Source organism: Drosophila melanogaster, chromosome 2R, assembly GCF_000001215.4.
Source record: "Drosophila melanogaster chromosome 2R".
NCBI classification, from domain to species: Eukaryota; Metazoa; Arthropoda; class Insecta; order Diptera; family Drosophilidae; genus Drosophila; species Drosophila melanogaster.
The window spans coordinates 21,834,125-21,860,804 of record NT_033778.4 but is presented as its reverse complement, the minus strand read 5'-3'; the positions used below and the strand labels follow the sequence as shown (position 1 = coordinate 21,860,804).

Here is a 26,680-nt window from a genome sequence, read left to right as displayed (position 1 = left end):
TTATTTAAAGCAGAAAATCTGGCTGCTAATCACGTTACATTCTATCCGCCAGCTGCCTTCATGTGGCTGGGTAACTTTTCATTTTGGCAACACATTTTCCAGGCTGTCGCACAAATGAATTCATGAAATGTTTGCCAGCAAAGTGTAAATGCCTCGCAGGTTAACTAACAATCAGGGTTTGAACTGACATGAAAAGGGGCCATATTTGTCAGGGGTTTTGAGGGGAGTCAACCAGAGTGTTGCACTTTTCATTAATGCTAAATTAAACGGCTTTAATGAGTTCGGGATTTAAATTAAACATGTGCAATTTGAATTCCAGCGCAACTTAAAATCTGTGGAATTTCGTTATGAAATAATGCCAGCAAAGTAATTAGTTTTCGTTAAATCAATTTATTTGTAAATAGAACGAAATTATTTTTTAATGTCTGAATCACATTCTATATAAGCTTTGTGCAAGTTTAATCCCCACGGAATTTTGTAAATGAAATCCTAAATAAGTTTCCCAAAAACTTGTCCAACTATTTAGCAAATGCAAATCAGCCGCCCAATAAGCGAACCAATCAAGACTCGACACTCCACATATTGTTGGCATGCCCCGCAAGCCTTCATTTTCCAGCGATTTTCCTCCGATTTTCCCGCCACTTGTCATTTGCGTCTGAGTAAGCTGGCACAATAATCTGTAATAGGCTTAGACATGAAATATTGACGCTTAGTGACCGCTTAGTGGATGCCAAATGACTAAGTAGTAACATCATCTCGGTGGAAAAACGCTAGACCCAAACTCCAAGTGTAATTAGAAGAGCTCTGGAAATTAGTGAAAGCATTTTCATAACAATTTCAACGCATTTGTGTGTGTGTGTGTGAGGGTGTTTATGTATTTGTGGAAAACTAAGCCGCTTATGCGACTGTGAGCACAGCTTTTCGACTTCAACTAATTGAATTTGGGGTATTGGAATATCCATTGGGGCGTATCTGTAACCCCAGCACACGACTTCAATTCCGATGGGCACGCCCACATGAGGCAGTAGGTTTTTCATGCTTCAACGCCCAAATGGTAACATTTTCCCCAGTTACATTTTATAGACTCCAGACTATGACTACCGAAGCTGATGAACCAAATTGAAGAGTTTAGAGGGGCAGCCGAACATTTCCAGGGGGCAGCACCTCAGTAAATTGTCCAATTATAAAACTGCGTAGGCCAGGTAGCCAGTGGAGAAACGAGAAGACCACAAGACCAGGAGCCAAATCAACTCTACGGGGAAACTAGAGACGAATCCACATGTTTCTGTCACTTTTGATAGTCGCTCCTCTCGCTTAATTGATATTTATGGAAATGGGCTTCTGCCGGAAAGTGGAGCACATGTGGGGAGATTTACAAGCCACAACATTGAACTTCATTTTGAAGTTGCGACAGCTCATTAGCGAGTGGGAGACACTCGGCAGTACTCGAAGTTGGGAAAACAATGCTGCCAAGCCGGAAAAGTAATCCACTGACCCACAACTGCAGGCAGCGGGTGAAAAAAGCGAGTGGAAAATCAGCAGGGGAGCCGCTTTTGCCCAAGAAATATACGGCTTAATTGTGGCAAAGTAATAAACATGTCCAGTCGGAGTATAAAGTTTAGGTTGCCAAGAAGTTTCGACCGTTGTTGTTTGTGCTTGCAAGCCGCAAAAGAAAACCAATTAAAATGGCAGAGAAACAGAAGTCAGAAATTAGACGAAAAATAAATAACTGACCCAAGTTTCAAGAGAAAAAAGAAAACAGATAAGCCAAGTGGAAAGTTTAAGTAAAGGGGTTAAATTATAGTTGAGAAATGTTATTTACTTTTAATAAAACTACGCATGTTAAAACTTCGTTTGAGTAATATGGAATTATTTATTTCGAATAATATAGCTAAATGAGCCGCATTTAATTGCCCAATCCGAATCCCTTTCACAAACCAAATATTCAATTGCAAAATAACTTTTGGATACTGGGAATTTAAGCTTATCTGAGTGAGAACCGAATGTTTTGCATTGCGTAGGCTGATCGGCGTGAACATGATTTAAAGCCAAAGACTGGCAAATATTTATGCACACACACAATATCTTGACTTGTGGCAACTACTTAGTTGTCGAACATGAGCTCTTTGGCCGCTATCGTGACAGGATCGGGCTTTAAAATACGGCTTACAAAACAGCAGGCAAATCAGCCAAAACATTCCAGTGACTTTTAATTAAAAGCAACATTTTCACAGGCCGCAGAACAAGCTTATTAACAGTTAGCCGACCCAAACTTAAAAAAAAAGAGGGGGAAAAACGTAAAATAAGAAGGAAAACAACGTCTGTCAATTGATAAACAAGTCAACTGTCACTTAGGCCCAACATTGATAGCGACTCTGCGAAGCGGCCAACGTTAATCAGGCAAAGTGTCCGGCTCCAGCTCGGTATTCCCCCGTCCCCATTGCCATCCCAATTGGAATCCAAAGAGTCCTGCCCGAGGACCGGATCCAAAGAGCCCCAACTCCTTTCGAAAAACTCCACTTGTTGCTGCCGGCTGATGGCGATAAGCAGCGACACATGTCACAAGATTTTTCTGCCTTTCTGCCCCGTCTTTTCGTCTTTTCGCCTTTTCATTTTCATTTTGTTTATTTTTTTTTTATTTTAATCAAAAGTGGAAATTAAACGCGGCTAATGAAGATTTTAATTGCGTGCAACGGCGAAATGAAGTTGCATGTGGGTTTTGTGGCCGTCGGGCCAGCACTACCACCATATCTATAGGTGTCCGTACTTATATGTATATATATACTCGCATAGAGAGGGCATGCAGCACATAAACTTGCAACTTAGGATTTACATGATCAGCGTTTGTTGCAACACGCAATCAATGTGCGAACGAGAGAGCTTCTAATCAACTTCAGCTAAGCCGCTTATGACAGATCGTAAAGGACAGTGGGCTGCAAAGCAGAAATGAGTGGGCAAAAAGTGTGGAACAGTAGACATTATGTTGCCAAAATCAAACGGAAAGATGTCATTGCAAGATGCAGATAGAGTCAGGAAAATGACCTAGAAAATACTTTTAAAAGAACAGCTGTAGATTTTCGAGTAATAGATTGACTTTTACATTCCACCCATTTAACCGTGTACATTCCATTGTTACACATGCTATCAAACAGTTAAAGAGCAATTGATTGTTCAGAAAACATACCCATCGAAATCCTTTGTCGTGCACCCAATTTGCATAGAGCTGACTTGCCCCAACCCCCAACAATTTCCGCCCCCAACCGGAAAAACGAAGGGAAAATGTGAAAAATGTCACGCTTCATTTGCTTTAACCGTTCAAACGGACACCTGGCCACAGGTAACCTTCAAAGGAGAAAGAAAGAAGGAAAAAGCCCCACAGTAGATGAAAGGTATCAGTTTGGCATGAGGTAGGGGGCAGGGTTATGGTATAGTATGGAAAAAAGTCAACATGGCACACAAATTCCATGAGAGACGTGAAAACAAATCGAATCGGACAGATCGATTAGGCATACAAATGTGCAATTAGAAGTGGAAAGTTCACCGGGACCACTCGAGATGGATATCTCGATATTTGTATATATAGATATATACAGCGGATATATGTATAGATAGGTAACTGCCTTTTGCCCAATTAGGCGTTACACATGGTTGGATGGATGTCAGGAATCGGAACAGGAAGCGGAAACAAACAAACGACTAACGAGCCGTGTGAAAGAGATGACAGCCAGGTTATCTCCATCGCATTTCTCCCTTTTCGCTCGCCGGACTCAATTAATTGAATTAAATTTTGTGAGTAATTTTTTGTAATTTACGCGCCATTCGGTTAACCAATGTCTGACGCTGGCCACAAATTTCAATAATTACCGACAGTTTTTAATTATCAGACAGAACGAGAAATTCGACAGTGTGAGGGCGTTTTATTGCCCAAAGTAGTTTGAACAGCATTTAATTATTATTTATGATTGTTTAGCGCCATTTTACTGAAATTGATTTATGCGGTTTTCTCGTGTACGGTCAAGTTTATTAATTTGTTAAAGCCAGCAGCGATTTGACACAAAATTCCCCGCACCACCCACATGTGTGTCCATGTCATGCCGCCTGCCCATTACAATTACATATTAATTAATAACAATTTTCTTTCGGGGCGGGCGTTGATGCATGTAAGCTATAATTAACAAATATTCGATTTCATTGAAACTTTGGAAACTTTTCCAGAGGACAGGAGTGAGTAAAATTTTATTGTAATTAAATCTGTAAAATTCTTGCAGCTAACAGGTTGATTTCAATTTCAACTTCTGGAGAAATTATAAATCATTAAATCATTGTTAAATTACCATATATAACTAATAAAATGCATATGATTCCGATGCACATCCGCTTTAATAAAGATACTCCTCTTAATTTGGCTTAATTTAACTGGCCAGCCCCGCGAATGCAAACATTTCCTGCTTTCGCCAGTGCTTTTTTGCTTTCCCCGTGCTCGAATCGACCCCCTCTGGTTTGTCTTAACCCACTGATGACAGTGCAAATAGCCAGACAGCAGAGCAAACCCAATGAGCAACGCCTGCGTGAAAAATGCAAATCAATTCAATTAAAAAAGAACAAGAGCAACGTGCAACAAGCGGCAACAACCAGCAGTGCAGCAACAATAGCCGGGACGCATAGCCGCCAGGTAAGAAACACACGATCTGGATACTATATGCGCTCCACTATCTGAAGAAAAACCCCTACCATTGTGCTGAAAAAAAAAGAAAAGAAAATGAAACAAAACACGCTCCATAAAGATCCCGAACAACAACAAAGGCAACAACAGAAACAGCAACGGCAACTACAACACATGCCACAAAAGTGTTGCAGTTACAAGAATTTTAATCAAGCGTTTAACACTAAACGCGCCACAAGTCGCAGAAGGCAAAAGACGAAGGCGACTTTTGCGGCTGCGCAGACGCATAAACAATTTTCAAATTGTTGTAGTTGTTGTCTCTGCCGCTGCTGTTGTTGTTGTTGTTGTTGTTGTTATGTCTGCCTTGCAGCCTTTTATTGGCATTGTGTTGTTGCCGTTCCGCCGACTGTTTTTGCTGTTGTGCATAAATTAACTTGCCGCTTGTCTAGGCCCAAAAGCAACATCAACTTCCCGACGCACATACGAAAAAAAAGGTTTTCATTTTCGACTGCATTTTTAAGATACTTTCTGATAAAAAACGTGGAAGGTATTTCAAAATGCCCCACAACATCTAGTTTTCCTTCAAATGCATAAGTTTAGTAGATTTTTTTAAATGTATTGGTTATTAAAAACCAAAAAAAAATTTTCTTACATTCAAATATAAAATTTATGTTTTTTTTTAGTTTAAGGTAATCGCATTTTTTTCCTGTGTGGCGGCTTGTGGTTTGTCTTAAGCCTATCTCCATCTCATACCCCTCCTTTCGTTTTGGACAAATTTAAATTTGCATGACAGACGCACATTGATCATATTGGTGGGTTAAGAGCGGGGCAACAGGGGGTTAAACATGCCACAACGAGCTCCAACTGTGCCAAAAGGAGTCTTTCAATTTCATTCGATTCAATGCCGTTTCTTTTCCTTTTTCAATTAACCAAACATGCGGAGCACTCAAAATGTCATTTGGTTTTGTCAAATGTTTTGGTTGCCTCCGTCTGTCTGCCGGTTTTCCATGTCTGGGGAACAGAGAAAAATTTAGGCCAGCAGCATGCGTGAAACTCCCATAAAAAATCATTCAATAAATCACAACAAATTAACATAAATCTTGTTCTGTCGTCGGCGCTTTTCAGCTAGGGGATTTCAGCGACTTTAGGGGGCGGGGCCACTCAAGTGGAGTTCCCTCCTTATTCCATTTCGAAAAGCTCTTGTTTTGCTACTCCTGATGTTGATGATGATGTCGATCGTAAATCGTGAAAATTGACAAATGCCCAAAAGCTTCCACGCACTCAAATGGGCAATAAAAAATTAAAAAGTAAATATTCTGAAGCAACGTCGCCTTCGACGGCCCACAAAGATGGAAAAAAAACACTTTATTGCATCTTTAACAGCAGCAAAAACACAACGCAGAACAAGTGCTGTGTATACTTTCTCTCGAAGAGGGTATACCCTAGATTGGCACAAAAAAAAACGTAAAAAAATCTTAATAAAATATTAAAGCGTCTCTAATCTAGTTTTTGATATTGATTAATTGAGATTGGGTGGACTGATATATGAAATTTCATTCGGAGACTTCACCCCCTTAAAAGGGTATTATTACATTCAAGTATAATATCATCTAAAATCTAAGCGAAACAGATGTATGAAGATGAGTTCTCCTGGTCTCGCCGCACACACTCACACGTTCGCTCGCCGCATAGATGACACAAATGGCACACAAAATGTATCTTTTAGAACGCAAAATGAGGGCCATAAATGCAAAGCAGACAACAATGTGGAGGCTGGCCAAGATCGGGGCAGGAAGATGAGAAGTGCGGCCCCAAGGGGAGACCGCAGCGCACATGTCTGCAAAGTGTTAATGTGAATTTATGATGCATTACGCGCCATCGCCACTCGAGAGCTCCATATTCATATACAAACTCATTCTCCAAACGCATACTCATGTCATACTACCTCTAACTGTCGTCTGGCTGCACTTTCGGCAAAGATAGATAGCTTCTTTTGCAGCGCAGTTCAATTTTTCTAGTAGCGTAATGAAAAACAGATTTGGGAAAGTTTTTACGATTTTTTTTCCCCCGTTTGCCTTGGTCGATTTTTCGGTAGTTTTTATGATGGAAATTTGGAGTGAAGTTTTATTATTGTAATAAACAGAAGAGTGCTGGAAGATCAAAGCATTAAGTTTTTGGGTATTTTGCTTATAATTAGGAACATGAAGTTCTTCAGAGGATGATGCAGGAAAACATTTCAAATGGTGATAAGCACTGCAGCACTAACTTTTCTTTGATAATCATAGTTTCTTCACAGCTGGCACTTATTGAATTATCCCGCCCCTTGACTAATTGAAACCATTAAAGGCTAACCCCAAAATTTCGCGGTTTTTCGAAACTCCCCCGAAAAACTCACACCTGAAGTGCATGACAAAGTTAATTAAGGGCCCGGCGAATGCCACTAATAAACTTTCAATTAAGACAAATACCCAAAAATAAGCCACACAATGTATATTGGGGGTTGGATGGAGTTGCGTTTGGGGTTGGGGGACATGGTACCAAAAATAGGAGGCGTCTGTGCGTGCGTGTGTGCACCACGCCCATTAAAGTGCATTATTGAGGGGTGCGGCAGGTCGGTCAATTTTTTGAAGTCTCGGGAGAAGACAATTTGCTCCAGTTCACAATTGTGGGCGGGCAAGAATGGGAAAGGGATCGGAAAATGGGCGGACGGGCGTTGACAGCTGCGCCTGGTGGCCGCAAACTATACGAGAATCGTATAATTTATGCAGTTCCACAAGTTTAGACAACCATTTCACTCGGAATCGAAAGAGCGAAAGGAGGAGATGCAGAAGATGTTGGGGGGCTTCAGCGCAATGAGCATGACAAATTTTTGTTTGGGCCGCTGGCTCCTTTTGAAGTTCCCTTTCCTTGCGAAACTCCCCAAGTCACCTTCGCAGATGGATCTGCGCTATATGGACTGTATAGCTTTCCTGGGTGCTTGAGTTAACCCATACCACCAGGTTCTCCTCTTGTTGGCGGCAGCTCGTAAATAAAATCGTAAATTGCCATTTTGTTTTATTGTCCTACAGTCCGGTCGGTCGACAGACAGTTTTTATTTTTATTGAGCCCGTTTTGTTGCCGCAACCAGAGGAGTTGGAGCTGTAGGAGGAGGAGGAGGAGGAGGAGGAGGCTACTCCGGCTGCCTGTGGGATGCAAAAGCTATCGTGGTTGCCACGACATGTCGTTAATGAGCCATAAAGGTGTGCAGCGGCCCCACCGCCAGGAGGTATTGAAATCGAAAATGCGGGGCGGTTACTGCCCAACGGGCCAGATGAGGTGGGAAATGGAAATTGGGCACTGAAAGTGTTTCTCGATTTCCTCCCCATGGGGATTTATGATCGGCGAAGAATTTTATTTTGATCTGGCTATTCGGGAATGATTTATAGATGGAGGGGGCATGGTCGCTAACACTTACTGCACGTGATTTATATCAAACGGAGTAAATATGTAAATTTAATTATATATAAACTATTAAAAAAGAGGTAATATGCGTAATACCCTTCGCATGTACACTTTTTTCCATGAATCCATCACCCTCATCCATTTGTTGATGTGTTAATGCAAATTCTGGTTATTCCAGTTGGGATCTATGATATATGGCGCCGCCGCAGCCCGATGCTTTATAGAGAACTACAAATTGCACGCACAGACCAGCTCCACAAGGGCAGAAAGTTTGGAAGGGGGAAAAAGTGCTTGGCTTAATGATTAATGTAAGTCGCGTACAAGAATCGGGAGATGATGACGATGGCACTGTGACGGAGACGGAGCTTTTCTTCCCGGAATCGAGGCACAATGGCCATTGGCAATGTCATTGCCTGACTGACGGATTGACGGACTGACTTGCCTGCCCGACTCGCTGGCTGACTGACAGTAAATAATCTATCAATAATTGAGAATGCCTCTTTGCCTGGCCCTGGCATTGGCATCATCGCCAGTCCAAAAAGGAGCGGCTCGTGCTATCGGATCTGCAAATGGAAACCACGGACCACACTTGGCGACGTTAAAGGATTTCGATTCCTATATTCCGATTCCCTCCTCCGATTATTCTCTTTATGGAGCCAATGTCGTTGATAGGCTCTAGGCAAACACCCCCTTGGTTTCCCGATTTCCTGCCACATCTCCTGGACCTCCGGGGTCCAAACTCCTTGGAACGCATCGCTTTCATGGCTGACTGAGTTTGCGCTCGATTCGATTATTTATGTCATTTGCTTTGACATTTATCATTCCACGATTTCACGATTTTTTGCCCCACTCCCTATCTTTGCACAAATGCACTAAACAAAATTACATAGTGGAGTTTTCAAAACTTATCTGCATATTGTGCTTCTTCAATTGAAACGAAACTAAGGATGTATAAATTCATAGTTACGTTCAACATTTGTGTTATGTAAAAATTGTTTTTTTCTGAGTGTACCCTGTTTTTTTTTTTGCTCCTATTGTCAAGGCCAGAAGATGATGACTATGCTGTCCAATGGCCACTCAGTCCATTGCCGCTTTTGGCTATTTATGGGCGCGCTACTTAACATAAATTTTATTGCTTTTGCTGTTTGCTCATTTGGGGTCTAGTCTATAGGAGCTGGGATCTCGCAACTTGGTCCTATCTGTGGCTTACTCACCGGGACAACGGCCAGGATGGATGCTCTCATCGAATGGGAACTCCTGCTGTCCATGAATTGATGAGGATTCATTTATTGTATGATTAGTTTTGCCTTTATGGAGTGTGTGCGCTCCTCTCTACTTTTTTTTTTCTTTTCTGCTCCTTTTTAATGGAACACAGCCGTCATAAATAGCAATATATATATAGAGATTGCACACTTAAATGAAATTATTATTCATCGCTGCATTCCCTGCCGTACTCTCGTATACGTGTAGTTAATTGAAAATTATTCAAAAGGCAGGTAAATTTTAGCCAGAGGCCATGGAGCCGGAACAGGTTGACTTGGTTAACTCGATGCCGTGACTCATGACGATCTGAGAATCAGGTCACAGGTGCGGGAGGCACAGATGTCAATCACTCCGAAATGCAGTTTGCAGCGATTTACCAGGAAATTATTGATGAATGAGCCCTTTTTGCAAAGGACTGGCGCACTCATGATGATGCCCCAAATCAAAACTAATGACTTCGAATCCCATCCCTCGAGCCTGCCACTAAGCAATTTCCGAAAGTTGCCAAGTCAGTCGAGAAGAGCCAACAATTAAGTTGTGCCCCACTGTCAAATGCAAATGTTACTGCCCATCAGGCGTTTGGATTTTGGTATGGGATTTCTGTTCGATGTGGGCTTTGGGTTTTGGCCATAAGCGAAAACCTGCCGAGTCACAAATCGATGCGTAATTAATTGGCTTGGGCAAGTTTCGCATGCCGCATGCAATTAAAAATTCATATTCAAGTTCAATGTCTGGAAACTTAGACAACCGCTCTCTAAGTTCCTTTCAACAGAATGCCGCATGTGGTGAGGATGGCAAATGGGGGGCTTCAGACGAGTCACGGTACAAATTTTAGCCCATTCAGCAGATTACACTGTAAGAAATGGCCATATAGAAACCACATATGACTTAGTTCTATAGGTCTACTCATTTGGATGAGTAGTTTTTGAAGTGCAGTCCAATTTCTCTCTGTGCACATACATGAGTTTGCATCCTTTGGCTCTGGGGACTTGTTTTGACCATTCCCATCCGTGTGGCTGGCCCGAACGCCGTACATAGTTGCTGTGTGTGGGCTCCTCGAGGAGCAGATTGTGGGCCGAAGGGGGCTGGGCATCTTGAAAATATATGGTCCGTTGATTACCGCTTGCTGTGATTTTTGATTATGCAGTTTCCGTTCCGTTTTTACTGGTTTTCTCCAAGCCATTCATTCTTGGATATGTTTTTTTCTCGCATTTTGCATATGTAATTTCAAGGACTGTTAAATGCAGCGTTCTTGTGGTCCATAATTAGTTTGATACGCACACCCATACAGTCATTACATTCGAAAAACCAGTCAAGCAATTCTCGAGACGCAACTTTATTGGCTCATGAAAAATAATTACTAAATAAGCCCAAGAAGCTTTAGCAATTTACATGCTAAGCCAAAATTTAACAACTTTGTCTCATGTTCTACATATGCTCAAAGCAAAGTTAATGAGTTAAGCGGTGTGGCATATGAAACCAAAAGAATTCAATATTTAAAAGCCAATTCAAGTTCAATCAATTTAATCCCCATTCCAGCTGCGTCTGCAACAAATAAAGATTAACTCCAATATCAAACAATATCTGCGGTCATTCTCTTTCTTTCAAAATCCACCATGACTAACAAAAAAAAAGCTTTTGAAAAAACTGGAGAACCTTGTTAGGCGATTAAGCCCAAATAATGAAGTCAATTAACCAAAGTAGACAACTCAATAGGACCCAGCAACCCAAAAAGCAAAAGAAAAGAAATATTGAAATAAATAAATTAGAGGGGAGAAACTCTTTTTTGAGAGCAACAGGTTCGAAAATATTACAAAGTCCGACTTTGTAACTCCGGCAATGACATCATTTGGCATCAGTGTCAACTTCATTGTTTCCCCCTTTTATTTTCTCCTTTTTTTTTTGAAGATGAAAACCCATCGTATCCCACAATCCCAGCAGAGTCCCATCAATTATGTGCCGCAAAGAGTGGTCGAAAAAGGTAGCCATGTAAAATGGGCATTCGTTTGATAGATTTTGATGTATTGCCTGCGATTTGTTCGGCCCGGCAAAATGCTTTCGGATACGGGAAATTACCGACACGCTGTGAGCGGATCATACAAATTAATTAAATACATGGGAGATCGATTCAAAATAACTTTAGGGAGTCCATGTCAAAGATCACAGCCAAACACGGTTCGCTTATTTAGGCTCGAACTGCTGTTTGTCTTTCGTTTTTACACGGTTCACCAGGCGGAAAATAAATATTCGAGTACAAAAGAGCTAAGGTTGGTGGGTAATAAATAGTTTGGCTCGTGGACCGCATGTGGTCTGGCTTTAACCTTTTGTTAGTTTCCATCCGAGTGGGTGTGTTTTTGTGGAGTTATTTGACCCATCGGTCGCCGCATTTGCATATAAAAGATTTGACAGTACTTTTGGAGCTGGTAGTAAAGTTGAATGCGTTGGAACACTAATCAAAGGTTGTGCAAGACTAATTTGTCATACGATTTTTGGAGGCCTTTTTCAAGTCACTTAGATCAATTTGTACCACAATGCTACATTTTATATATTCTTTCGCTTGGTGCAAATAAGTAGTTTCATAATTAACGTTTTCAAGTTAATAAATTCAACGTAGTGACGAAACGCACCTGAAAATTCCGCCTTGTTACGTTTGATTAAATCGGTTGTTGTTAGAGTACTTATTTAAAATTGTTTCCTAAACATATAATTCACTATCTCTCCGTTTGTGAGGCAACATGCCAAATTGAATTAGTTGTTGACTTAGCCTACGGAAATATAGAACGTGTGTCATAGCTGCCAAGCTGACCTAATTAGATAAGCGAGAAAACAAAGATTTCAATAATTAAGACTTGCTAAGCGTGGCTATCGTTTGTTCTATTTTTAGAACACGTTTCACTTCCAATCAGAAGAGAGTAAAGGCGTGAGTGATAGGGGTTAACTTGCTCACTATTTTTAAGGGGCGTCGGTGGTGTAATGGTCAGCATAGTTGCCTTCCAAGCAGTTGATCCGGGTTCGATTCCCGGCCGACGCACAAGTAAACTTTTTGTTGTTTTTTTTTTTTATTTCTGAAAAATATTTGTTCATATTTTTGCAGTATCAGCATATCTCGTATAGCTGCATGAATGACTTAAGATAAGCAAACCTATGACTTTGTAACTTCCAAGTGAAACTAAAATACGTATTGTTATGCAGCCTAGCGGTATATACTCCTACCCATTAATATGATATCAAATATTTGCATTGAAAATTTAATAAGGTTGACATTGCCTTATATGCAAAGTGCAAATATTTAAGCTTGTAATTTGGTGTTCGCATTACAGATGAACATCTTTGGTCCGGTCCAAGGTCAATAAACGATGTCCTAAGCAGGGGTTTAAATATTCTTGAACCGAGATTAATTAGTATTCCGTTTGCGTATGGCAAAGCGTTTTGTTTGCACTAAATTCTCAATAACAGATTTTCAGAGTGCCAAAACACCCTGCGAAAAATGTTGTCATTTCGACTATTAGCAAAGGTAGAAAAATCTTATGATGAGCTAGCTATGTATGTAAGTATGATTCACATAATCATCTTAAACATTTATACACTTCCTGGTGTACCGAGCACTAACATTTTCCCTAGTACTGGGCCTCCTTTTTATCCTCCTCCTTGGGAACTCATTTGCTATTCATTTCGGTGCTGTCCTGTTCTTGACTTATGCGTATTACTGCAAATATCAATTAATGCTGGAAACGTGCGTGAAATACCCAACATGATTTTGGCCCTCGACACGCACTGACCTTGGATTATAATCAAGCCCCATGTGGAGTAGTGTGGCAGATAAGGACCCACTGACGGCAAACATAATTGATTTGGAGCTCGATTTATGTGTCTGCCAGCGGAGCCAAAGGGTCAAAGTCACGCACTTATTGGAATTTCCGACCTCGGATTGCTCTCAAAAACTATTCAAGTTGCTGGTTGGCCCACGGATGTTGCTGCTGCATCGTTGTGGTTGCTGCAACACTTGCAACATTGGAATATGCATAGAGTACTTCAGTGCATTTTCAAGATGCCGCAGCACCATCGAAAGGTAAGTATCTGGCAAACCATAAAATGACATCAATATATTAGTTTGAAATAGTGTTTATGGTCTATATACATTTAAGATTTATATATATAATAATATTTTTTCTTTGCTGTTGCCCTTTTTGGTTTAATTCGCTCAACTTCGCTTTACGTTTTTGGCATTTCAATGAGTTCCACGCCCACTTTTCATTTGGCTCCCCGCCCGTTTGGTTCCGTTTTGTTTATTTGGGACTCGCATATTTGTATCAGCTACTGTGTGCCTCTTCGTATTATGACGACCGTTGGTCAGCTGGCGTTGTTTCGTTTTTGCTGCCCACTGTGGCTGATGTGCCTCAGCATTCTGTTTGTGTTTGCTCTGCGGCATCTTCACAGCTGGGTGATTGCGGCCCAATATTTGTCTTTGTCCACCGTTGTGCCACCGGCAGACAAGGGTTAAACGAGGTCAAAGGGCCATCGGTGGCGCGAGAGAATCGCCTGAAAAACGGATGATTTGCAATTGTAATTTTTGGCACATACGCATAAAGGAATTCGCAAATATGGGGTTTCAAATGAAATAATATTTGATCGAATTTTAATTTGTAAAGAATTTAAAAAAGTTGAAATATTTCAAATCGTTGTATTGTTAGTAGGTAATATTTTCTTATATACCATACGTTTAAATCAATCCTAGGTCTGCCAATCTGAAATGCAAAAGCACCCATCTTATAGACGATAATATCTTTCCTTATAGCAACCAGCAATCCTTCAGATCCAATCTCCGCCCGACCCCACACACGCACACTCCCCCAGATCAATCGCTGTCATCTCATTCTATTTCCACATCCATTTAGCATCTGGCCCAATCTGCCGCTCAATCCACCGGCCACAAGCTCCCCGCATTAATGTCTCTGTTAAATTGCCAGCTAAAAGCCAGCGAGCTGTGGAGTTTAATTAAAAAAGGAACCTAGGCTCCCGCCTCCCAAGGCACACAGATACACACACGCATACTCAGAGAGGCGCATATCAATTACGCAGGCGATTAAGCCAAACAAACTGCCAACTGATTGGCGATGCATGCCAATGCCAAAACCAAAGACCTGAAAGGAGCCCACGAAGATGAGGCTCTCAGACATGCACTGGAAAAAACAAATGTCATGATATCACAAAATAAGTTATGTGGGGTAAAAAAAAACATAAGTGTGTATATTCTTTACAATTAGAAACCGCCTTGTATAAAATGAATCTATTAAGATATTACCGAAAGTTTATTTTTTTCTGTGCACTCAGCGTCTGGTTTTGCGATAGAAATATGGCTAGAATCCAAGTGACGGGCTCTAGACCGCGTTACGCACACGAATTGTCAACTGGTTAAAGGAAACTGGTTAAGAAAATTGCAGCCTTGATTGCATGTGACCGCCAGAAACACGCACATACGCCACATAGTCATGACCAACTAGAATGGCCATCGGAAGACTTCGAAAGAGACGGAGTTGTAGGCCAAGTAGTGCCTGTAGTGCCTGCAACGGGGCCTTAATTTGGCTTAAATGGCCGGCCAAATTGCATGGCTACCTCAGCACTATGCAAATGCATTTTCCACTCTCTCTGTGTGCCTGCGTGTAATAATTTTCCAATTTCATGCAATTTAATTTCCGTTGTCATGCGGCGGACCACGAATTCTTGGCAGTAGAGGTTTGCATTTCCACAGCGTCGCTAAATTGTCGCGAATTTTTCGAACGGTCATGGTGCAAGTTAATTGCATTTTGCTGTTAATATCTAATTATATAGCTAAACCGTTATTTGATACTGGAAAATACTGTGCTTAAATATATATAGCTAGGTAACATCCATGATTCATGTTTTCTGAAACATTTATGATATTCCAAACATTTAAACATTACCATACCCAATTAAAAGTCTAAAATAGGTCTTACTTGAATAGCTCTGGCAAACAGAAAAAAACAAAACAAAGAAAACGATGCCGAAAAACATGGCCGAATACATTGTTGCCAATGGCTTACCAACAAAAAAAAAAAAAAGTAAACAAAGAACATCCCATTGAATTCCACACATCCACAGTCACCCACCATAAAGTGGACATTTCATGGCTCCATGGCGGCGGCAACAACTTCGTTCTCACCTTGATCCCAATCAACCTTTGGTGACATCCGCCACCTCCTTGCAACTCCTCCGATCCGAACATGGCATCCACATAGCGCTGGCCTCCAGCTCGCTTATTTTTATGCGGCCTGCTCCGGGGTCTTGGCCAACTAATTAGCGTGGATGCAGGGAGCAGAGAGACGCGATCCTCTGCGAAGGCAGCTGCAAAATATATATATGTACATACAACGAGCCGAGCGACAAATTTGCAGAAAATTGCTCATGTGGTGCACATTCTAATTCTATTAGCCCAAGCACCGCGAGGCAATTATGAAGACCAAGTGGATGAGCACCCGGTTGCAAGTTGCCTTCAATTTCCGCACGCACAGCTTGAACATTTTATTTTAGAGGCATGGTGTGAGGAGATCGGGGCAACTTGGACGCTCCCATGCCCCACTACTGGCACCACTGGGGTAAGCAACTGTCCGCTTTTGTAATTTACTATCCAAAAGCCCCTCGGTGGCACCACAATTTCCTCGGCCCAACTTTGGCTTACGCGCATATAAATAAATGAAAAATAAATAATGCCTTTCCTGCATGGAGTAAACTACTCCATACCCCTTACTCGAAATATTCAGAAACATAACGTTTTAATTTCCGACCCCTAAAAGTATGCCTGTAAATCAACAAATGGTAATTAGCTTAAATAAAATCATAAAATTAAATATTTAAATTCTTTAATAAATGGCAAACATATTAGCATGCCTAATTTGCATGCTCGCCTTGACTGTGAAAATATTTCAGCAATCTCGACCAGCTAAATATGTGGGAAAAATTAATATAAATACATACTTTGGGAAATATTTAATTAAAATTGTTTATTAAGGCCACCAGCGTTATGCACATATTAATTTGCACAGGCAATAACAAAAATGCGCATTTTCATTTAAGTGCTCAACTTTGTCATCACTTTTGTTGTTTAACTTGTGTATGAATGGCATAAACAGTTGATAAAACTATTTGCATATCATCTCAATCACATAATCATACAAACACACACAAACGCATAAACTATTTGATAATTAATTGAATTAATTGAGAGTGGTTTGAATTTTAAGTGCAATCAGCATACTCTTAAAAATGAAAGAATATCTAACCAATAAATGGAATTAAATATTGTGATCGGTGAATATCATTTTCAAATTTTAATCCACATCTGCAGCTATTGTTGAATAAAAGAATAAATTCAAAGTGTCTTATAATTAATTTTAGGGACTTTAGATAGGCCCAAATAAATGGTTATAGTCAAATCTCGTAAGCGCTTTGAAAGAGCATCGTAAGCCATTAGTGGTAAACTTTGCAAGTAAAATGTCTGGCGATGACGAGCTGAAGTCGGAGGGCATAGGCCAAACACAGTCCTCGCTGATTATGGTGGAAATGATGGGCCGTGAAAATGGGGGGAAAATAACTACGTACTATCTGAAATGCAGATGATTATGATATTTGCCAACTGGCAGAAACTTTTTTAATAAGTTTGTCAAAAGCAAAGTCTGGCAGGCAGCGGCTTTTTTCGCACAGAAAACTCGTCGTTTTCCGCCTGCTCGTTTGGCATTTGGAGCCGTTGAGCAAGTTTGTCCACAGGCGGTCTCTGTCGAACAGAAAACCCATTGACCTTTGACACCTACGCAACACCTCCGTGGAGATGGAAGGTCAAGTGGTTTCCACACAGTTTCCACACTCTCGGTGGTGCTGGGCAAACAAATTTGGGCGATTACTCTCAAAGCAAATAAGCAATCATCATAAATATCATTTTATTTATCTTATGGCAGTCCATAAATTTTTAAGATTTTTGCAATTTATTATGGAATGGCATGAATACAATCGTCCATACAAAAGTACTCACAAAACAAATTAAATATTTTCCTGTTGAGCACGTTTAGATAATTAAATAAGTTGATTAGGTGTTCTATATTTACATTTCAAAATTTAGTTTTTGTAGGCTAAGCTGATATTCAGCCGACTTTTCTAGTTCTCTCTCTATCTCAGTGAGTGCCTCGCTCTCTCTCTCTCTCTCTCTCTCTCTCTTGCCTACGCCTAAGTTCAGTTACTTTCTTCGCATATATAAGGGGCGTCGGTGGTGTAATGGTCAGCATAGTTGCCTTCCAAGCAGTTGATCCGGGTTCGATTCCCGGCCGACGCACAAGTAAATTTTTTATATAATTCTTTTAATTTTCTGTGTTATTATTATTATTATTATTATTATATTATTATTATTATAAACTACTAATGGCAAAAGCATACTTTACTGCATGCTTGTCAGCATATTTTACTTATAACTTCGGCGACCTTTTTGACAACTTTAAATTTCAAATTTAGCCATCTACCACTCCCACGGCCTCTCCTAATTTCCCAAAAAATTTATGGAAATTGTCCAAATTATGGGGAATCAAAGAATCATACTTTTGGACTTCATTTCCGCAGCGATTCGATGTTTTGCATTCGAAATGTGATTGAGCGGACAAATCAAAAGTTGGCTGCAACACAAATTATCCATTAGACGGCACATCAGCGCTTCCATAATGGGCAGTTTGGTTATTATCAATTCAAGGCGATTAAACGTTTATCGATTGACACAACATGCCTGGTGGTCCCCCTTCCGTTCTATAGCACTTATACCTACATATATACATACATATACATACAATATATATATCCCCATTCTCAATCCCAATCGCGATCCCCAGCGCGGCTGTCAATGCTGTCAACATAATTAACGGCAAACGTCTGCGCCCGAATGGCAGCCAAAGTCTCAGGGCCATGACAAGAAGTTATGCGACGGATTGTGAGGACGATGATGATTATTTCGACGACGATGGTCGGTGGCGATGGTGATGGCGATGGTGGCCCATCGCTCCCGTTGTAATTTCCCCGCATAATTACACGAAATATGTAAATGAGCGAAGGCGTTGCCAGCGCTTGACTTTGACTTTGGCTTCCTTCTTGGGAGTTCTGCACCGGGAAAAAAAGCAAGGCGAAAATTAAGAAGTACTTCTTACAACTAGTCATGTTTTGTCATTAGGTATGTATTTTGTTTCAGTGCCGGAGTTTTGTTCTGCTTTGTTCCGCGCCCTTATCGCTCGATTATTTATATGAAAGGTGATTGCGCGCAATTAATGCATCAATGCAATATCGAATATACTGAATATATTGAATACTAATGATGCGCACACACACTCCAGATAATTGCGAGCCATAAATTGCAAAGTCAGGGCTGCGATAGATGCCAAAAGGAGCAAAGGAGCAAGATTCAATGACTCCCGGCTCGAGGACAGCAATCTCCAGCTCCGCTCCAACTGCTCGCTCGTCTAGTCGATGTCATTGGCTGCAGACATTCTCCAGACAGAAGACCAACCAGCCCTGTGGCCATATCTCATTGTCATAACGGACAGTGCTGACAGTAAATAATCCATCAATAATTGCATCCTCCAGTTGGCCATCTCCCTGGTTCGAGTTTTTCCAGTTGGCCTGGTTGGCCCTCGGCGATTTCCACTCTCGGCCATGGCCAATGCTTTATGTCAATTGTGCTGACATTAATCATGGCAGTTTTGATTGCTCGATGTCGCGTTCTGCTTAAAATTGGCCACCCAAGGGTTTGACAACTAGGAAAATCTCCTACTAACTCTCTTTGGGTGTCCGAGCTGGAACTGGTTTCCTTGTAGGGGGATCTCATCTTGATTAAGCGTAGTTGTCCATTCGTGGTCATTTGATTAGATGGTCATCGGTGGAATGCTGATTTTATTAATCCAGTTTGGTAACCGATAGGAGCTTGCGATTGCCATCAAATTTTTATGACTTATCTAAAGAAAGGTGATGTTATGATTAAAGAAAAATCAAATTTACTTTGTTTTAAATAGTATCCTTATTTTCAATATAGTAAGACTTTAAGGTAAACTTCCAACTCTATATATATTTTGATATTTCATCAGATAGCCTCCAGTTTTCATCAGCAGAGACAACCGCTGAAGTAGTTCGCTTATATTTGGTTATGTTAAATATTAGAGTGCATATGGAAGCCACTGAAAGTGAAGAGTTGAGCGCCACTTGTAGCCATTTTCGGGTCGAAATAATGGTGGCATTTTGGCAAGAGCAAAGGTAACAGGTAAATGGCAAATGCCAAATGGAAAGAGCTAACTGGTAACAAGCATCGGTAGCAGCCACAGCAATAATGTGAAGAACTTTTTACTGGAAAAGTGAATTTTCCTTTTGCGGCATTTTACGTTTCTTTGGCTCGGTTTGCTTCTGCTTCAGCATCTCTAGCTGCCTTTGCGTTTTCCTTCTGTCTCAGCCATTGCTCCTCGTGGCAGTTCTGTTTGTTTGCTTTTTGCTTTGGCAAGTTATTTACGTTTTGCTACACACAGCAAACTTAACCCCTGCCAAGCCCACCGCCAAACCGCTCGACTCAAAGTGGTGCTTTTGGCTGCGTCCAGGCGCAAAAGTGTTTGTAGCCGCCAGCAAGCTTATTTAGCCGCTCAAGAGCCTCTGCAGACGGTGGTTCTTTGGCGGCTTGGGGGAAATCTAGGGGTGCCTCGAGGGGCAGGGCGGTTAATCTGGGTCAGGGTTCAGACGGAGAGAGTCTGTACCTGACATAGAAAACTTGGGCCGGAGGGTTAAGTGGAGGAAGCGAAGGAAGTGAAAGGATGTGGCGCTGTCAATCTGCTAATTTCTGAAAGTAGTTTGCGGCCACTGCAACCAAATCAAAGGTAAACCAAACAAATGGAGATGTTGAATAAATTTTGTTACCTTTTTCATTATTTTTAGAAAAGAACATAAGACCACATAATTTTTGTAATTTTTGTAATGGGCTTTGAGCCTCAAACGATGCTTTCTAGTTAGCGTTTTCTCAACTATGTTCTAACACACCACCCATAATTATATACATATAACCGAAACTCATGCACTCTAAGCCAAACTTCCTGACCCGATTAAAGGAACAGCGATTTACACAATTGGCGAATGCCAAAGCCCAATTCGAACCCCAAACAATATACAGTGACAACCGAACTACAACACCAGCAATCAAATCAACCAATCAACTGTCGATTACTTAAGTCATTTTCAATCAACACGGCCAAAACCATACCCACACATGACATGGCAGATATAAACTTACATACAGATGCATCGCCATCGAATTACAAATCTCAAACGCACAATAAACGCAATTACGCGACTGTGCGAGTGTGCGAGTGAGAGGGGCAGAGGAAGCGTGAGTGAGACGGGGAGGGAGCAGACCGCAGGTCAGAATAACGTGGGCCGAAAGGAAATCGAAAGGCCGGGCGCCAAGGATTTATGCAATTTTGCTCCACCAACCAACCATTTGCTAGGCTTCATCAATCAATCAGCAGTCAATATATATGCCCAATATGATTGAAGTCAATTGTGAGAAAAGCATTTTAGATAAGTGGGCTTTTTTGGGGGGTGCGATGTTTTCGCCCACTTCCAATCTGCAATAAATTATTGATACGAAAGGCAATGCAGAATCTATGACAGTGGGTCTCAAACATTAGCAAACAAATATGAAAAATGCAAAACATTTATGTAGCTTTCATTAAAAAGTATTGATATTGATATCAATTTAATTAAATCAAAATAAAAGTATATAAGTTGTTAAAAATATTTCCTTTATTCTGAAAAGCACAGTGCTGAAATATTTTCCAGATTTTTCCATTCAAAGCAAGGGCGTCCAAAAGACAGCTCCAACCAATTGGCAGTTGTTTTTCCCCCCTTTTCGATTGATACAAAAGTTCTGTTTTCATCAGATATTTACGCACACACATACACACCACCGCACTTACACAATCGAGACAACAAACACAAACACCCATAAATTTATATAGACAAAGTTCGATGCATAGCAAATATTGTATCTTATGAGTTTGTCTGGCAGATATTTTGCTTGTTGACAACGCATGAATAGGATAAATACTTGCAAATTGTTTGTCGTAAATAAATCAAATATATCTGAGCTATGCTGGTTTGCAATGTCTACGGTGAGGTGTAAAATCCTCTCTTTGCTAATTCATAGATTTTACGACTGCCTTTCTGTAAATGTCTTTTGTTGTGATTTGCAATTTGTGGTTCCATATATTGGTTCGAATAAATTAAATATGGAGCCAGCTCAAATGTACTCCTCAGCCGAATCCTGCATCTTTTAAATATTTATTTTTTGTGTGGTACATTAAAGCCTAAACTGTGGAAATAAAGGTCTGTTTTTGTGTAAATATCCATGGTACAGGTTGTCACCTTTTTTTCCGAACAACAGTTTTAAGATCTAAGAAGTTTTCAGGCTTAATAATATTCAGCTGCTAGCGTTAAGTTATGGTTAAGACCTTTGAGACAGTGAAAGTGCTTTGAGTCATATCTTCCACTGACTAGTAGTCAGTTTTTTAGGGTAACATGTGTTCAGGCATTCAGTCATGATTGAGTTCTGCTTGGAGTATGTTGGCGCAAAGCTGTTGCCTTCGACTGCTGATCCTCCTCCTTCTGTTCACAACAATCGGCAGCGTACCGAAAAAATCCCTCAAATACTTCACGAATCGAAAATTGCGAGAGAGAAGGATCAAATTGTTCGGCACCAAGAAGACAGAGATTCAATCACTCTTGATAAGTACGTGGAACTATACGGATGCCAATTTGCAGGCATGGAGTGTGTTGCAACAAGGACCTCGAAGGACTCGTCAGGCGGTGATTCAGGGATGCATGGCCTGCCAGAATCAGCGATGTGGACGCCTGCTGACCGGAAGATCCTCTCCAGATACGGAGGGAGCACTCACCCTGGAGGCTGCCATTATGGATGGGGAAAGCTTGGAGTACGGTGCAGTGGCCGGGATGAATGGAGTTCGGAATGCCATTCTAGTAGCCGATGCAGTTCTGAAATACACAAAACATTCCGTACTGGTCGGGAAAAGTGCAACGAAATTTGCCAGATCTTTGGGTTACAAAGAGGAGTACCTCACGGATGCGAGAACGAGAAATGTCTTGAAAAAGTGGAGGTCAAACGGCTGTCAGCCGAATTTCTGGCGAGATGTACATCCTTCGCCGGCGGAAAACTGTGGGCCATATTCACCCCTACCCGAGCACATGCATCAGCATCCGATGCACCAGGAATATGCCATCATACAGGGTCAACACGATCAGCTGGCCTTCTTGGCCCTGGATGCGGAGGGTAAATTCCATGTGGCCAGCCAATCGAGTGGCGCCCAATTCCGGATTCCCGGTCGAGTGGGTGATTCGGCGGTGCCTGGTGCTGGGATTTATGCGGATAATGAAGTGGGCGGTGCGGTGGCCAGTGGCGATGGTGATGTCCTGATGCGCCACCTGCCCGCCTTCCTGGCCGTCGAAGCAATGCGAGCGGGAAAGGAACCAGACAAGGCAGCCGAGTTGGTGGTGCAACGCCTGCTGAGGCACAATACGGAATTCAATGGAGCCGTGGTGGTGGTCAATCGACGTGGCATCTATGCCGCCGCCTGTGCAGGACTCGACGAGTTCCATTTTGTGGTCAGTGGGGGCAAGGAATACCTCAGCATGGCGCGGGTGGAGCGGGTCAAGTGCTTGGAGCGGGAGAATGAAGTCATAGATGGTGGCCCCAAAGGACTGTTTCCCACCATTCCCGAAAAACATAAGGTTCCATGAGGGTAGACCTACTTAGTAATTTCTATACTTACAGTACAACCTTTACCGCAATATCCTTAAACAGTTCTACTTACTAAGCAGTTGCTTAAAAGGACATTAGCTATAAGATATGATTTGCCCACAAATTGTAATATTTTTCTTTTCCATTTACTTTTCGGATGACTCTCTTACTTCTGAAAATATTGACCTATTCTCATTTTCTTCTTTCTATCTTTCGGGTTTTCCTATTACCATGGCTAAAAACTTTTTACTCGACCCGGTAAGCCCTCAATTTTTCCTTAACGCTTTCAGTTTTCTCGTTTTGCTACATTTTTATTTTCCCTCACGCATTTTTATCCCCAATTCATCTGCTTTGCATATTTCTTTGTTATGTTTGTATTATTTTCGTTTCATTTTCCATTTCGGGGCTTTCCCGCCCTCTCTGTTCTTTGGATTATGTAACGTAATCCCCTCGTGTTGGTTGTAAGGGAAAATCTGTTATAAGTGTATGCAAATAAGTACAGCTGTGCTTTAATTTGCCTGGCCAACAAAGTTTGACCTCAGCATTAAAGTTGTATGGAAAAACTCGACTATTTAAGGCATCAGTATTATTAAGTTTAATTGCTAGATTTAACTTCATTATAACTACTAGAATTATTAGGCCATAAACAAAAATTGAGCTGAGGAAGTCAAAGTCAAATGATACCATTCAATTAAAGGCAGAAATGTCGGTCGTATCTCTTTTGCCAACTAAGATTATAAGCTTGTGTGTCATAAAAATTTACTGTCATAACTCACACCGATCCGAACCGATAAGTTCTAGATAACCGTAGGTCGCATAAATAAGAAATTGACCGGCGATGGGCCATTTGAAGACTTTTTTAAGAATTCATAAAAGTTTTCGATAAGAAGCAAGCAAAATAATACAAACACAAATCAGAATTAATGCTAATAAATAATTGCTAATTAAAAGAATAGAATCCCCCGCGTGAGTCAATGCAATAAAATTTAAACACTTTATTTTACATTTCACTTATTTGTCCGACATAAGGCAGATAAGATTTTTGAATGGCCGAGCAAACAAATCGTATATGAGGTGATATACTACTACTACTAATCTATAGGAAAACATCTTGAAATTGCTTAGCACAACAAGTACTGCATTGTAATATCTTTATCAGTCTGCTGACTGATTAATGTGAATTTTCTCAAGTGCCGCAAAACAATTGTGAATTTTTCGATTTTTTCAAATTAGCTGCAGCTTAGTTTTAGTTCGTTTTGGTCGTTCAACGGTGTTGGAAGCTCTTCAAAAATGTTGCAATCGGGCAAATTTGTTATACTACTGGCTTTATTCCTGGCTTCACGGGAAATCTCAGGAGAAATTTCTAGGGAGGTGCGCAATTCAGCTGAATCGCCAAAATGTTACAGCTGTGAAGGCATAAATTGTTCGAGAACCACTCGTCAAAACGCCACCGTTAGCTGTTCTGATAGACTGGACGTTTGCGTCACCATTTATGAGGATTGTAAGTCTAAGCTTCGAAGGATATTGCATTTTTAAATGCAACAAAATTTCCGTTTTAGTTGCTGTTAGTGAGCGCGGTTGCTTTTCTCAAATCTCTTTGGCTGGTCAAGCGAAATGTGCGGCCAAGGACGATCAATGTCAAAAGTGCAGTGGACAGCTGTGCAATAATGTAGGACGCAGGGATTTCAAATGCATTCAATGCATTGGTTCTGATGTAAGTAAGCCAATTTGACAAAGTTGCAAACGTAATACATATATTTCTTATATTTTCTGGCCAGTCAGCTGATTGCAACAAGGGTGCCACCGCCTCCTTGGCCGCCACCCAATGTGCCCTCCCCACCTCCGCCAATTCCTACTGTTATGTCAAGGTAGTCGGCGATCAGAAGGACAGCCTCCAGAGAGGATGTGCTCTTTCTGTTAAGGAGCAGAAGGCCTGCTTGGAGGACTCGAAATGCTCGCTCTGCCTGCCGGAAAACTCCAGCGACTCCGTGGCCTGCAACAACTACGATTTGGAATTGGGACCCAAGTCCTCAGCTGAGCAAAGTAAAAAACTCTTGAGCTACGGGTTGGCTTTCTTTGCCCTGCTCTCGCTTAAATTGCTGAATTAAATTTTAAATAAATATATGTAAATAAAGCGAATAATCACTTGCTTACTGAATGTTTTGTTTTTCTATCTTATCGGCTTTTTGGATTGTTCAATTTTTTTCCGTCAATTAACTAGCAGGTGGTCCCTGAATTACTACCACAGTTCAATCACAACGGAATTCTTTGACAGACAGTTTTTTTTTAGAGGTCACTTCAAAAAGGCCGCATAATACAATGGCTGCTAAATTTATACATCCACTAAAAAGTTAATTTGATATTTCTGAGATAACTCCATACCATTCGGGAGTTGTATATATGTGACTGCTGTCAGTTCTTTATAGAAACCGTTCAAGTGCTTGGCCATTTCCACGCACAAACACACATACTGACAGCAACCGCTCTCGAGGACACTTCAGTGGGGCATTTGAAGTGGTCGGCGGTATAAAAGCCGATCGCAATGGCCAATTGCCTGACAGTCGAAGCAAAAAAATGAAGGCCCAAACAATGGCGAAGATTTTGAGTGCTGTGGTGCTGGTGGTTATGGTGGGTCATGTGGCCGCTAACACGGCAATCAGTTGCCACACTTGTGAAGGAGCTAATTGCCAAAGGGTTCAACTGAGTAAAACGCAGACATGTGTGGATTCCCTGGACTATTGTGTGACCATCTACGATGAAGGTGTGTTCAAAGAGAGGAAATAATTTCTTGTATCAAATAAAAAAACAACACTGTTTTTATATATTTCAGCCAAGGTTTTGTTCAAGGGTTGCTCCCTCGAGATTCCGAAGGACTTGCGTTCCAAATGCAATGACAATCGCTCTTGCCACAAGTGCAACACGAAAGAATGCAACAATGTGGGATCTGCGAAGTACGCGTGCATTCAGTGCGATTCCAGCAAGGTAAGCAAAAAGTTTTAAAATAGAAAACCAATTTTAATTCTAACATTTCAATTCCCCACAAGGATTCCAATTGCGCTTCTAATGCCGCCGCTTTGGAAGCAGCCCGTTGCAGTGCCCCCACGGCTCCAAACTCGTATTGCTATGTGAAATCCTCGGGAGGATCCATTGTGCGTGGATGCTCCACCACCGAAACCGATCAGCAGAGCTGTCTGAACGATGCCAACTGCCTGTTGTGCTCACCTGGCGACATAAGGAACTGCAATGCTGCCAACATCGTCGAGAGCTCAAATTTAGGGAACCGCTTCATTCGATTCCTGAGATAATATTTATAATGAAATATTTGTATATGGGTCAAGAAATAAATAAAATGCGATTATAAATTATATACAACTAAAAATTGAACTAAAAGTGATTTTATTTTGTTCTCAAAAGCGAAATGGATAGATAGAATAGATATATTGTCGGAAATTCTGCATTTCATATTAAATAGTATAATA

The 26,680-nt window shown here is 41.1% G+C and overlaps 3 protein-coding genes and 2 non-coding genes across 5 annotated transcripts; all 5 read left to right on the top strand.

Annotated features, from left to right (window-relative positions):
* The first annotated feature begins 12,326 nt into the window (after positions 1-12,326).
* Positions 12,327-12,398, top strand: tRNA:Gly-TCC-2-2 (transfer RNA:Glycine-TCC 2-2). Its single transcript has one exon. It is a non-coding gene; the product is annotated as a tRNA-Gly (tRNA).
* A 5,238-nt stretch (positions 12,399-17,636) lies between these two features.
* On the top strand, positions 17,637-17,708 carry tRNA:Gly-TCC-2-1 (transfer RNA:Glycine-TCC 2-1). The gene has a single exon. It is a non-coding gene; the product is annotated as a tRNA-Gly (tRNA).
* Positions 17,709-22,006: 4,298 nt separating this feature from the next.
* CG4372 (uncharacterized protein) lies at positions 22,007-23,200 on the top strand (the record flags this gene model as incomplete). Its single annotated transcript, NM_137771.1, has 1 exon — positions 22,007-23,200. One exon carries the CDS (start codon positions 22,007-22,009, stop codon positions 23,198-23,200), a length of 1,194 nt encoding a protein of 397 aa, NP_611615.1.
* A 1,247-nt stretch (positions 23,201-24,447) lies between these two features.
* Positions 24,448-25,357, top strand: CG4377 (uncharacterized protein). Its single transcript, NM_137770.4, has 3 exons — positions 24,448-24,702; positions 24,761-24,915; positions 24,980-25,357. The coding sequence occupies exons 1-3, from the start codon at positions 24,492-24,494 to the stop codon at positions 25,307-25,309; spliced, it is 696 nt and encodes a 231-aa protein (NP_611614.1). The 5' UTR covers positions 24,448-24,491; the 3' UTR covers positions 25,310-25,357.
* Positions 25,358-25,757: 400 nt separating this feature from the next.
* On the top strand, positions 25,758-26,575 carry CG4363 (uncharacterized protein). Its single transcript, NM_137769.4, has 3 exons — positions 25,758-25,962; positions 26,032-26,183; positions 26,246-26,575. Exons 1-3 carry the CDS (start codon positions 25,776-25,778, stop codon positions 26,504-26,506), a joined length of 600 nt encoding a protein of 199 aa, NP_611613.1. The 5' UTR covers positions 25,758-25,775; the 3' UTR covers positions 26,507-26,575.
* The last annotated feature ends 105 nt before the right edge of the window (positions 26,576-26,680 follow it).

What these genes read in the sequence shown, in the direction of transcription:
- CG4377 (NM_137770.4), top strand. Translation starts at nt 24,492, where the DNA reads ATGTTGCAATCGGGCAAATTTGTTATACTACTGGCTTTATTCCTGGCT. An exon ending in CGTCACCATTTATGAGGATT is followed by an intron (nt 24,703 to 24,760) that starts GTAAGTCTAAGC and finishes TTTCCGTTTTAG; the next exon opens with TTGCTGTTAGTGAGCGCGGT. An exon ending in TTCAATGCATTGGTTCTGAT is followed by an intron (nt 24,916 to 24,979) that starts GTAAGTAAGCCA and finishes TTTTCTGGCCAG; the next exon opens with TCAGCTGATTGCAACAAGGG.
- CG4363 (NM_137769.4), top strand. Translation starts at nt 25,776, where the DNA reads ATGAAGGCCCAAACAATGGCGAAGATTTTGAGTGCTGTGGTGCTGGTG. An exon ending in TGTGACCATCTACGATGAAG is followed by an intron (nt 25,963 to 26,031) that starts GTGTGTTCAAAG and finishes TATATATTTCAG; the next exon opens with CCAAGGTTTTGTTCAAGGGT. An exon ending in TTCAGTGCGATTCCAGCAAG is followed by an intron (nt 26,184 to 26,245) that starts GTAAGCAAAAAG and finishes ATTCCCCACAAG; the next exon opens with GATTCCAATTGCGCTTCTAA.